Source organism: Ceratina calcarata, unplaced genomic scaffold, assembly GCF_001652005.2.
Source record: "Ceratina calcarata isolate Rehan_Ccalc_2016 unplaced genomic scaffold, ASM165200v1 scaffold525.2, whole genome shotgun sequence".
In the NCBI taxonomy this organism is placed as follows: Eukaryota; Metazoa; Arthropoda; class Insecta; order Hymenoptera; family Apidae; genus Ceratina; species Ceratina calcarata.
Window position 1 is genome coordinate 839,133 of NW_017176396.1, and position 13,946 is coordinate 853,078.

Below are 13,946 nucleotides of genomic sequence, written 5' to 3' on the forward strand. Positions count from 1 at the left end.
TTGTGTTTCTTTCTATTTTCGTTGAACATCGACCTGTGTCATTGAAAGTTATCTAGTTACGAGACTAGATTCAATCTTCTATGTATTTAACTCAATGTTAGAACTCAATTTCCTAGAAGACCAATATGTACTCTCCTTTTTGAACAAAAATTACATGACTTCTCGTTCGAGATAAAACCACCTCGTAATAGATACAGAATTTTATCTGATATAACGCAACACATTTTACTACTTTTTAAGATCTGTATCTTTTAAAGAGATATTGGGAAAATGATAAAATGGTGAAATCTACCCTATGAATGTCCTCCATTTTCTCCTTAACATTGTCCCTCAGCTTATCAAACAGGTCGTAATGCTTCGCGTCCTTCACCTCCAAGACACTGTCAACCTCCAGCTTGGAGTTCTCAGACCTCTTCAACTTGCAATTCTCGTTCTCAGGCCTCTTCGAGTACTCGAACCCGCACTCTATCTTCCCCTCGTTGCCCGCTTCTTCCGGAGTGGTGAATTTAAAATCGAAATTCTCTTTTTTTCCCTCGTCCAAGCTACTCCGCCTTCTTTGAACGATGGAATACGTTCCTGAAGGTTTGCATCGGTCAGCGATCCAACATTCTATGGGTACCAACCACGGATGCTTTTCTACGTTCTCCTCCCATATCTTCTCCATCCGATCTTCCAATATCCTCTCCACAGAACCAATTTTCCTTCCTAGCGAAGACTTCAGAGATCCGATCGTCTTTTTCTCTTTACTTTTGACCGGCCTGTCGATAGACAAGCCTTCTATTCCTCTCACAGAGGAACATTCCTCCGATTTCTTCATCTTATCCCGCAGATTCTCCAACGAGCTCCACCGTCTCGCAGAACACGTGGCCATCTCGTCGTTCGTCTGTGTAGAAAATCTGCTCTCTGATGCATCCAAACATATCGAAACGTCCGAGGCACATTCTTCTTGGATCTCCTCATTGTTTTCCTGATCCTTTTTTCTGAAAGTTCCTTCGTCGCCAGGTGCAGGAAGTTCTCTCAGTTCTCTCAAGCGAGTAGCACTTGACTTCTTTCTAGGTGGTGCCTCAATATTTTGCTTTTCATCATTTTTGTCAATGTCTTTCTCTGGACTCTCCTCAGAGCGGGAGTATTTGTTGTCTAACCGATCGAGGCGCTTGTTTCGGATCGCTCTTTTGAAAATCGCGTCCACCTCACCGTCGAATGACCGGTTCTTTGGGGAATCCTCTTTGTGAGAAAATCTGTCGCGATGATGATCCCAGAATTTTTTCCATTTGTTCTCGTTGCACTCCTCGCTCGAGGTTGTTTTGTTGGATAACTTCGACAGTTTTGTGAAAGAGTTTTCGGACGAGTCGCCCACCTTGTCCCGTTTCCAAAACCCACTTCCGGTACGATTTATCGGTTCCTGGTCCATCGTTCCAAATTCTGAAGGCTGCCTTCCCTTCTGAACCTTTATTGTGGCTGGAAGCTGTTATACAAGTTACTTTTGCTGCTGGTTGGTATCATTTTTATCGTTTGGTTCCCTGGATTGTTGAAAAAACTGATAAGTAACAGAGAAAGTTTCTTTCTCATCGCTTCTATCTTAAAGTATTTCTTGTCAGCTCTTCTTGTTTCTTGTCGAGCTTAACTTTTTCTGTTTTCGAGTTATATTATGCTTGTTCGAGACTTGTTTCAGTCTCGAGTTCTTTTTCCATCCTATTTTACTTAAAAACGAGTTTCCCTTGAGATAATCCTTCTTTTTTATAAGTGGAATTTGAGTGGAAGTGAAGGAAACTCACGGTTGGTCATTTGAATAAATAATTCTTTGGTCAAGGTTGAGATCTTTTATGAATACTGCTATTGAAAATACTCTTCCACTGTTCAAGTTAACTTGCAATTTAATTTTGATGATTGGCAACCATGTCCACACGTTAATAATGCTAACGAGTCTTCTTTGCTGTTCCTTGGACGCCATTCATCTTCGTTTCAGTCTCAATGATATTACAACTTTGGTCGTTATTTCCTTTTACAACACGTTCACACAAGAATTCTTAAAAAGAAAATTCAGATAATTTGAATCACACAATGCACTGCACGTTTAATAATTCTCAATTACTGATTGATAATTAATCGAAGCTTTCAAGTAGAAAACCGATCGCAAAAGTTGTAGGAACTCTATCTTTTAAACTGTCTGATACATCGCGACAAAACCAACGCTATCAACACCTGTAAGAAAGGCGGGTAACAACAGAGTGTGTCTGAATCGCAATTCTATCTGGACGAAATCGATTCTTGCCGAGAGTGCGAGCGCCTCGTCCTTTGGAGATCGCGTGACCACGTTCATTAACAATTTATTTCGGACCAACGTTCAGATCGAAGTTACCTTGAAATCGATAAACATATCACTAACAATGTTTTGCATTATCTCTACTATAATTCATGTAATTTTATGAATAATGTCGATGAATAAGTATATGAATTTTCATATAGATTCCTGCATGAATTTTTATATGAATTTATATACAAATTTTTATATAAGCTAGTACGTAAATTATTTGTATGTTCTGTAGGAAAGAAACGAATTTTTCTACGTGGATTGCATATGAATTTTGTAAACGGAGAACAGCAAATTGAATGATTACGAGAACACGTTCAAGAAAACAACAAGTCATGTTTTTTATTTATTCAGATACAATACTTCTGATTTAATTACAGATAACATCTATGGATAATGATGGCATGAGTCAATTTCTTCAGAATCGTTATAACAAAAAAATTGCCTCTCATGTATGGAACATTTATTGGAACGATTAAATTTATGACAAAAATGCATGATTAAATGCATGTGCTGTGTCAAAACAAAGTAGATCCGGTTCTGATGTTACGATTTCTAATGTAATTCGAGTCTTCTAATACGAATAGACGAAACGGAACGCGAATTACCGGAGCACTTAGCGGTTAGCGTCATTGTGAATCATCAAGAGACGGTCACGTGTAGTGTGCGCATACGTGCGGCTCGAAGTTGCGATCTCTACGTCGTATCTCGATCACAAGCCCAGACCCTGCCCCATTTTGCTATTTAAATGCCACCGAAACCGCTTCCTCTTCCTCTCAGCGAGGCAAGGCTCTATTCTGGCGCGTTTCACTTATTGTTGATACATCTTCATACCACAGTTAAAGAAAGGGTGTGAAAAGAAAACGATGACAATGTGCCGCGAAGATAAAAGGAGTTACGCGACCGTAAGAGGCGTTATTTTTAGAGATGGATCGTTCCTCTGGCCCGCGCGTTCAATAATCGATGATTTTTGGCTTCGTTCTCTCCGACACAATCACTTCTGCTGATCTTTTCCTCCTCGAAATTATTAATCAAACTTATCAAACTTAATTCTTAATCTATGTATAAATCCAATTAAATTCTTTTAGAAAAACAAGTCACTCAGATGGGAAATATTTAAACATTTATTCACTATCAATTACAATTTGAATTTGTTAACACGTTACTCTTTACCAAAGATTAATTCCTGAAAATTTACAATATTATTATGTACTTTTACTAAACTTACTATTATTATTGCGGACACGAAATATCTATTTGGAAACTATTTAGTATTTGCTAGGTTTTTTTAAGTAAAAATACTAAATGTTTAGAGTGGTTGCAGGTGTAATGACTTTTGACGGTGAGATAAGACCGCGAGCACCGTGCTTACACAAGTGTCGGTGCGTTACTGGCTAACGATAGGATTTAACTCGACAGCCGAGCCTGTCTCTCCCTCTCCAAACTCATGAGGAAGTAAACATCGCGATATCGCGAACATAAGTTTAATGTGCTGCTCGCATTGGCGTAACCCACCGATTTTAATCTCCCATTATTTTCCCAATTCTTTAATAAGAATTTTATTGTGTAATGATAAAAATGTGCTTTCAGCTTTATTTGTATAAAAGCTATTTTTTCAAAACTTTCAGTTACATAAGAATGTTGATCATTTTTTAAGATTATTTCAAACACGAAATTTATCAATCTTGACCATGAACGTAAATTTCCAAAACGACCTCGAAACTCATCCAATTTCCTGTAAGCTTAAACTATAGGCATGATATTTAACTATTGCACAGTGATTAATACCTTGTTTCTACTTGTTAATTACTGTTCAATTAAGTTCTCTTTAAAGTCGATTGATATTGTTACATAAAGCGAATCTTTTTAATTCAACAGTATCTTCAAACGTGAAAAACTGTGAACGTTGTTTTATACAGAATCGTGACAATGAATAGCACGTGTGACGACTTAAATTCTAATTTCATCCACGGATCCATTAACGCCTGCCATATCAATTTTACCTTCAAACCGATATGCTATTATGTTCTCATTACTAAAAAAAAATGATCATTAAATATTATTTAAATAAAATAAAAGTAAAACAAAACTTTATGCAATCAGTTAAGTAGATAATAAAACAAAGTTTCTGGGAGAATTTCAAGTGTTTTAAAAATGAACAGTAAAACTTTTAACTTAGTTCAGTTTGATTAATGCTCCTATTGTGGCAATATAACAAAACTGTTACGTAATTGCAAGGAAAACTTCCTAAAAAAGAACTAATTTACAACGAACGTGTTCATTTTCACAATACTTAATGAGAATTTGCTGTTGGATTTCTTTCGAAATTTGGGTCAAAGTCAAATTACAAAATCGGCTGGTGTCTTCTCCTATTCGTCATAACGTGGGAGCGGCTCGTTACGGCTTTTTCGTAGAAATATTGATTATGACGTTCACCTGACATACAGAAACCCCTGACGTGCAACTATGTACAATCACGAACATTATGTACTCATTTATGTATGTACTTTACATCCTACACATGTTTGCTGGATCATAGCACAATCGCAAGCCAGCAATTTGCATTCGGTTATGTCATATCCTGAGAAGCTGTATTTATACTTCGAACTATCGACGTCAGACTGATTTTTCAATTTTTTTGTCCAACGATGAATCTCACAATCTTTATGCATATGTATTATAACTTTTTTTTTCATTAAGCCTAACATGGTCATTCTGAATTAAACTGAACTTTCAATTTTTTATCCAACGATGAATCTCACAATCTTTATACATATGTAGTATGACTTTTTTTCATTAGATCTGACGTGGTCATCGTAAATTAAACTGAACTTAATTATACTCTAGAAACGTGAGTTACTTAATAATTAAGTAACATCACTTCTACTTAGTAAAAAATTATCGTATTATCGAGAATGATTATTATCTGTCATTGTCTTCAATTGATTGTCTTGATATCAAATCTTATCAGAGACGCCTGTATCCTAAAGCGGGCATCTATAATTTAAAACCTATTCTATAGAATTCTGTGTAACACTCGACTATAGTTATTTGTTGATAGCTGTCTGTCCACACTTTGAAACTTTCGACTGTAATACTGGCTAGGTTCTAATCGTAGACTGTCAAAGTTCACCGTCGAGGAACTTATCGTTTTTCGATATTCCACTGCGTGGGTGGCGCCCGGTCTGCTAGAGAGCTTCCAATTGTTTGTTACCCGCCGTTTAAAGTTGCCCACGAGAAACTGTCTCAGGCACGCGTGAAAGCCACAAAAGTAGCGAAACTAGGGCCAACGTTGTCTGACCAATTCTCTGTGTTCATGCTGGACCCATTCTATTAATTTTAAAACCAGTTGCGCAAGTTACGTTTCTTTTTAATGAACTTTCAAAGCGAAGGAATGTTGTGCGTCGAATGGAGTCTTCTAATTAGGACGAAAGGTCTCGCGACAAGCGAAGTTGCTGTTTGTGATATCGGAAAATTTACATGTTATGCCGGTAGGCGATAGGGGTTGTTGCATCATTTCGGATGGCCGTTATCTTTCTGGCACGAGTCGCGAACGGAATTTTAAATTACTGCACATGAATGAATGGAGGTGCGACAAAAGCATGTAAATTGACGTTCTGTATACATACATATATGCATTGTCGCAAACGTGCCCCGAATCGCTTTTCATAACAGTGAGAAAATTAGACTATACAGATATTAGGAAAACAAAATTCTTCTTTCACTTGTAAATCAATTGAAAATCTGTCTATTTATTTTTCAAATTATATTCTTAACAATGGATTTGTCCTAAGTAAATACCTGTTCTTTCTCCTGTTGATTCCTGGGCCATAAAGTAGCGGTCAGGTAAATCTCTCCCAGGTGTTGCTTGGGCCTATTATGGTCCTTCAGCTCCAATGCAATATCCTGCGGTTGACCCAGGTCCAGCTGTGTGAGGTCCAACTGCGCGGCGCCCATAAAATCATCCTGCAGGCCCCAGTCGTAGTCGAAGACCTGTCGAAACGACCAAGGTCTTTTGCTAGTCGAAAGAAAGAGCAACAGTCTGATAAAAATCCTAACGACCATCTCGACACTGTGCGATTCTTTTTGCATACCAACACATCTTAAATTTTAATAATTATGTTGATTGATGATCAAATATTTCCTGTTCTTTCTCTAATGAATTTTTCAATTGGTTCGATCTTTATTCAGGTGAATAAAGATAATTAATTTAACATAATTCTCATCGATTTTATTTTGTATGAAACATATTTTGATCTACCATATGTAATTACGTTAGTTTAAATAAGGAGGAATTATGAGCACTTTAAAAAGTCTATTGGAGTGTCAAAAAGAATGTTTAAGAAATCAGTCAACACTAAAACTGATTAGGGAAATTAATTGATTTCTCTCAAATTGTGAATTCTTCAATTAATTGAGTTAAGATCGATTTCGTTCTGTACCATAATGGCGGCCACTGCCATAGGGGAGGAAATGATTGCAATGTCTTACCTTGAAGGTAAGAGGTTGAAAGGGATCTTCTATAGGCAGGGTAACGCTCTCGTCCCAAACTGGATTTAGGTCGCGGTGAACGGTCCGCGACTTGTGCAACAACCGACCCGCAGATTTCACTTTCACGTAAGGATCGCTGGCGCCTGGAACACGCAAAATCGATCCCATCGCCTTCGTAAATTCCATCTCGCAGGCGTTATTCGCTCAATTGCAATGTTTTCGTGAATGAGGAGACCGAACACGTGAAACTGGGACAACTCATGTTTCTCCAGTTTGCTATTATGTATGGTAATAGCAAAATGAGTACAACGTACGGGATAAATCAATAACTGTTATTCAAAATGACTCAGTATTCACTGATTTAAAAATAATGATTTGCAATTTGGTACATGCAAGGATTCAGTAAAATCTATTAAGTAAAATATTCGTAAACAAATAAGCAATTATTATCAATTTTCTGTGAAAATACTCCAACAATTTCCTACAGATATTGGAACAGCAATATTTTTTACTTCGATAAATAACATCGAGATAGCAGTATTTTCGCTGGAGAAATATACGACGGAATTGGGACAGAAAAGGTAGACGAGAAACAATAATGCAAGCTCTGTCGTACTGTTTACTTATTCTCTTATATAGAACTGTGCAACATGTAAAAACACATAAAAATAAACAGGAGCATTTGAAACAACGCAAAGAAATGTAAGAATAATTGAAATCGTCATTTCAATAACAATACCACAAGATTTGAATACCATTAGTTTTGAAAAAGCTTTCAAATCAAATCCACTTGTACGGATCAAAGGACCCAATTTAAGCTAATTTGGCCCGGCCCTCTTTTCACGGCCAACAAAGGCGTTTCCGCGTGATAAAATGGAACAGAGATAAAAAAGAGTGAAAAGTTCTATCGCTCACCGCATCTGTCCATAGCGACCAGATTCGCTCCTCTCCTGATGTGCAATCGAAGCTGGAAGAAGGCATGCTGTCTCAACAGCAATTCCCTTCTACGTGACGCTTCCTCATGCAGGAACGCGGTATCGTCCTGGCTGATCGTCGATCCCCGAGCTTCCTCGTTCGAATCTCTCGATGGCTGGAAACTTAAGGATCCCTTCGAGTGGCCCTCGCTACTCTTTCCCGGACTATCCTCCGGCCTCGTCACGACGTTCTGCCTTCCCCCACGCACCAACGGCGATTCTGATTAATTAAAAATATAGAGCAATATTTTTTAGAAGTCGGAAAGTCGATGAGTGAAGTCAATTTCTTGTCTGAAATAAAAATTCTTATCACGAAATCATATAATTTGATCGATATGATAAAATCTGTCAATTATTTACTACTTCTTGTCATAATTTTACTGACAGGATGAAATTTCCTTAATTTTCGAACGGATTTTATAATAAATTCTATTATTGATAAGGTGTCATTAAAAAAAGTCACCTGGATGATTAAGATAATGTCTGGCCGGGCTTTGGGTGGCCGAGGAACTTTTACTGTGCTCGGAGGAGTAGTCGGCCGCATAGTCGGACTCGACGTTCTGCGCGAGGACGATGCCGGCATCCTTGGATTTCTTCCGTTCCTTGCTTCGATTGCGTGCCCAGCGGCTCTTCAAGGTGGCGAAGAAAGTGTGCGTGCGCTGGGCCACCGACGTGCCGTGTCGCCGATGATGGTGGACGACACTCGGTGAGGCTTGTTCACCGCGTCGTGACGGCGAACTGCTGTTCTCGTTGTTCCGGAGCTCCGTGGCGCTTTTCGAGAGCTGACGGCTCCCGTTCAGGTTCAGTCTGGACCTCTCCTCCACGCTATTGTCTGCAATATTGACCGATCAAATCGGCCAAGGACACTCTCAATTTTTAAGTGGATTATTGGAGATATTCTAGTTACATACTATTTTCAATTAATTTTTTATCATAAATTGATAAAGATGTTTCTATTTTTGGTATCATAAAATAAAATTAATGAACATATTTCTAATATTGAACTATTGATGATTCATTTAAAAACTAAAGCTATTCGTATAATGAATCATGAATTGGATATTTACAGTGTATTTTTGACGTACCTTAAAACCAGACATCGCTACAATACTTCTAAATCCGGCAAGTGAACCGTAAATAATAGAATCACATTCGAGATATTTAAACCATTTGTTGACTCATTTACTACATTTCAGTTACTCAAAATAAATATAGATTCTGCGGATTTGGAAATACTGAAATATTCAAACGGCCGATGGAAAAAGCTTGAAAGCTGAGCAGAATATCGTTAAGTTTCGATCGATTTCCAAGTGCACGAGAAAGCTACCCGAGCCTTTAATTCCTCCAATGAGGTCGTTACAATCCCGTCCACAAAGGCGCGTAATTACTAACAGTGAGAGGGTAGTCGGGCTGCAGTGCAGGAAAAACAACCAATCCGTCTTTTGTCCCGTGCTTCATCCCTTTACAAAATTATTTACTCGTACTTTATCCTCATTACACACTTCATTATACATGTACACCTTCGCACAAATCTTACTTTTCAACATTCTTATTTCATTTTTTAACATTCTCGCTTATAGAGTGTAAGAAACATAATTTAAAATTATCCTGATTGTCCACTGATCATTGGTTTTATTATAAAACCTGACAGACATACATTTTAATTTGTCAAAATATAAGAATGAATTCATCATACGAATTAATATACAACGTGTTTTGATAACCATTAAAAAACAAATTACAGTATAACATCATTTCGTTTCCCTAAGTTTTAAAGAATTTCTTCAACATAAAACTACATATCGATTTCAAATAATCCGCGACCATTTCCGACAACAAAAAGTGTAAAAGTGGGACGTTTGATGAAGCTGCCACCCACGTATCTAGAGCAACTTGTCAACCTATTAAGCAAATACGTATGCATCGAGAAATCGTTATGCAAATGCAAGTTTTAATTTACTTTACCAATCAGGATAGATACTATCCTAACTAGTCACCTAATTCACCAACACACCCATTAATACCTAATTACAGTCTGTATTACTGTATACTGTATACATTGTTCCTACATTCAATATTTGCTTATAGATTATAGATTGAACTGTTTCATTATTTACTTGATTAATCAAACAGTCATTAATTATTAGGGAATAGGTATTAATAATACAGTGGAACCCGTCAATATGTATGTTAATTAAGAAATACGAGTCAATAGGTAGGTCCTTTAGAAAGGGTTATTAATGAAAGGGTTAATCCTATCATATTTGCTAGCCTGTCTGTACAAAGCTGGCGATCGTGCAACCAACTTATTAAGCACGGCTAATTGCACCCCGAAGGAGACGTTCCAATCCAAGTTCCATCCGGGATTACTCAACGCGGAGCTGATAATGGTCTGGATCAGATGTACTTATTACACAGAGAACTTATTACACTTAGTTTGCCTTTTTAAAGCTAATACTTTATGCAAAAAAGATCGATACAATACAAGCACACAATTTTTATAAAATTACTTGTTCTGCAATTTAAACAAAAATCTTTTACTATGAATTAATTAATAAAGAAATTATTGAAAAGAGAATCTAAAAGCTAGTAGCGCCAAGCGAATGTCGCATTTATGAGATACCCCTTATCGCGTTTTAAAAATAATAGCGCAATGCATAAACGGACGGGACACCATTCAGCCGAGCTAGAAAAAACGGTACAAAGCTTGGGGTAAATTGGAAATAGCATAGGGAATTAGAGACACTCGATACTTCGGTTAAAAGGCAATCGATGTACAACCGGGGCCTCTTTGTAGGGAAATAGGTTCAACGTCGGGCAAGAATACAAGAGAAACACATTACACCCATTTCTCTGGGGGTCCATGAACCATTTCTGCTAACACTTTATGGAAGAGAAAGTAACATTCGGCGAAACTGTTCAGAAAAATTATTGATTATAAACAGAATTTTGTGGAGGGTGTTATGAATAATTTTCTATTTTAATGAATCTATGAAACAATTTATATACATAGAAATTTCAATGCATTTTTTATATAGAGATCGAGGATTCATTACATATTCAAGATTTCATTTGTTCATAATTAATAAAATTTAAGATAATTTAAAAAATGCAGCAATTCCCGATTTTTTACATCAATTTTAGAAGAATGCATTTGAATAATGCTTACCAGCCTGTTGAATAATAATTCAGTCTTTCAAAATTGGATCAGGTGGTCATGGAACGAGATTCGAGAGAGAGATTGAACCTAGTGCGTTTAGCGTTATTAAATTCCGGTCCAGGTTTGCCGGAAACGACCTTAATATGTCGATCCGCAGGGGAAACGAATGTGACACGCGATCGCGTTAGGTTGAGAGATGGTCAGCCTAAATCTAATCGATACAGTTAATTGAAAATGATTTTTGTAAATTGATCACGGATATTGAAGATAATGATATAAAAACCTATAAAGAGATATAATCTTCAATTTCAAGCAAGATACATTTTAGGATAACCGATTCATAAAATAGCTGATTGTAAAAACTTTGATATCAAAAGACAGAAGATGATATTAATATAAAACGAGTGTAGAGCAACTTATTCATTCAGTTCTGATAAAAATCAATTTTTTGGTAACAGAATTTAAATTTACACTCGCACAGAATTTATCATACCAAGTACAGTCATCGCATGATAATCCCATGATATACTAATGGATCCAGAATCAGATCGGCATGCAGAACCGTGACCAATAAAATAATGAATCAACGGGTTAACTCGTCGATGGGGTTCGTGGCGAAACGAGATTTAACGTGGGTTTACGTAATAACATGAAGGCAGATTTAACAGCAATCAACAGCCTCGTTCAATCTCGTTGCTCGACGCCACTTGAATCCAGATTTTGCTCGATAACAAGAAGCGAAGGGAAGGGAGACTAAACGAAAAAGTCAAGGTTGAGGGTGTCCATCACCAGGGCCAGGGTAATTAATTATTGAGGAAGCTCTATTAATTTTTCAATTAACACCGAACCTCATGATACGTTGTATACCAATTTCATGATGTACAATTATGAATGAATGAATTTCACGTTTCATGCATTTCACAACTTTTTACACGCATAAATGTAAAATGAATGATCGATGAACAATTTCATTTCGAAGTACGATTCATAAATTGTTTTCTAATATCTATATCAATACAATTAATAATTTGTGACATTACATTAATTTATGTTGGGAAGAAAAATTGTATTTAAAATTTAATGTTTAAATCAGTGTACTATCACAGCTCATCAATTTTAACGGTGCATAAATGTGCAATATATCGATTTACGTTGAACAAATCACGATGACATTAAAATACGATTTCTGAATTTCAATGAATTGAACAGGGGAAGGGTGAGAGATTTGATGCACTCACCCACTCGTATCTGTTCACCGTCCTCCGACCCAGCGAGTAGCTCGACGCTCTTGCTCATCTTATCCCCCGATAACGCGGCACGCGGTTTTTCGTATCTCCAGCTCGCGGGCCCTCTTTAATCTCTTCTTGAAGTGCGCCAGTCCGCCGCCGCATGCCGACAGCATGATTTCCTCGGTGGTAAAACGAACCTAAGTAGTAGCATCAGCCACCGGGCTCATGTCACAACTTTCTCTCCCCCGGCTTCGATTATTCCTCAATGCTTCCACGCCTGCAGCTCCATGGTTTTTTAAGCGATCGGCTGTCCGTGATAGATGAAACATTCGTGAAACCACTCTATTCATGCGAAATATTTGGGTACACCTATGCTACATTTCCACGTTTCAATTTCTCTGTTTTTGAAGATAGATCGATAAAAGTTACTAATTGTTAATTGGATGCCTGAAAGTATCGAAGGACGAAACATTTTATACCTTACCTCAATATTATATTAGATACTTTAGATACGATTCTAATTAAGTGAACTTAAATTTTTGATAAACTTATAATTCTTATAAAATCTTTATCACATAATTTCAAGAACATTAATACGAGTATACGAAAGATCGGAGGATAAAACTTTCAGATTAAATGAAACAAGATCAAAAGAAATATATTAACGTAACTTTTATTGATCCACTTTATCTAATGAAACGAAGTTTAACGTTTCCGCGAACGTACTTCACTCCATCTTTCTAATGGTGTCAGGAAAATATTGATCGTGGCTAACGAATATACTGAATTTATACCTAACAACAAAATTGCAAACACAATTCTCTACGATTACGTGTACCCATAAGATTGTAACGTGTCTGTGTTGTAAGTATGTTTCATGAAAATTGATGCGAGAGAAATAAAAGAAAATGGTGCGCCTTTTCGTGATACAAGAAAATATTGCCGAGGATTTAAACCCCAGTTAATCTCAGGATTCTGTTGGGGAATTCTGTCAGGGTGAAGGGCTCTTAAGGGAATCGAGGAAACTCTCGTGGTTCGAGGGAATTTGTGAAACACAAAGGAATAAATAACGGCACTTGGTAAACATCCGGGACCGCGGTCAAGCTCGAACTCGGGACGATTATAGAACGCCCGTCATCGGCAATCTACTCGATTCCGTTTTTAACTCGGTTAATTTCTAGACTGGCTAAAGGACACTCCAGTTTAATTCGCCTTAGTTAGCGAGATGGTGAGATAACGAGACGATTTATCGGGCTACTCATCGACCGTTTTTGCATTACAACTCTTTCTTTCGAGTTCTGAAGCAAAAAGGAACTGACTGCGGGACAACAAGAGATCTCGACATAATAGTTAGAATGCAAGAAATTCGAAGTAGACATTATAATCTGTAAAGGGTAAAAAAATCCTCTCTTTAAGTCTAATCAGTCTGATTACGATGCGTACATTTCCTTCTTTAAAAATCAATAAAACGTTGATTCAATCGTTGATTAAAACGAACGGCCTTTAACTTGACGACAGAACTCATCAGTAAATGTGCCGGTGACCTAAATACCCTTCGACCCTGGAGCGACACCATAACCAAGGTTAAATTCAATGAACATGTGACTCCGGGGTAAATTTCCGCGTGTTAACACGCACGATTCTTCCGTCGCGAAACAAAATGCACCGACGTTGCCCCAGCGATTTCCTTTTACATTTATTCCCACTCCCTTAGATAAATAAGAATACACATCTTAATTTCATTCTTACCAATTGTCTATTAAGGATGTATTGGCTATACA

The 13,946-nt window shown here is 37.3% G+C and overlaps 1 protein-coding gene across 6 annotated transcripts in view; it reads right to left on the reverse strand.

Moving 5' to 3' along the window:
* Nucleotides 1-13,946, reverse strand: part of Mctp (multiple C2 domain and transmembrane region protein) — a 30,761-nt gene that overhangs the window by 10,254 nt on the left and 6,561 nt on the right. For 3 of the 6 annotated variants that reach the window (XM_018030420.2, XM_018030421.2, XM_026816560.1), the window contains exons 2-6: nucleotides 12,175-12,472; nucleotides 8,240-8,608; nucleotides 7,718-7,996; nucleotides 6,803-6,945; nucleotides 6,113-6,304 (exon numbers count right to left, since the gene is read on the reverse strand). In XM_018030420.2, coding sequence (XP_017885909.1) covers nucleotides 6,113-6,304; nucleotides 6,803-6,945; nucleotides 7,718-7,996; nucleotides 8,240-8,608; nucleotides 12,175-12,232 — 1,041 coding nt within the window. In that variant the 5' untranslated portion in view covers nucleotides 12,233-12,472. Of the gene's footprint in view, nucleotides 1-292; nucleotides 2,458-3,539; nucleotides 5,550-6,112; nucleotides 6,305-6,802; nucleotides 6,946-7,717; nucleotides 7,997-8,239; nucleotides 8,609-12,174; nucleotides 12,473-13,946 lie in introns of those variants that run through there. The other 3 variants (XM_018030417.2, XM_026816558.1, XM_026816559.1) reach the window with 3 other exon arrangements.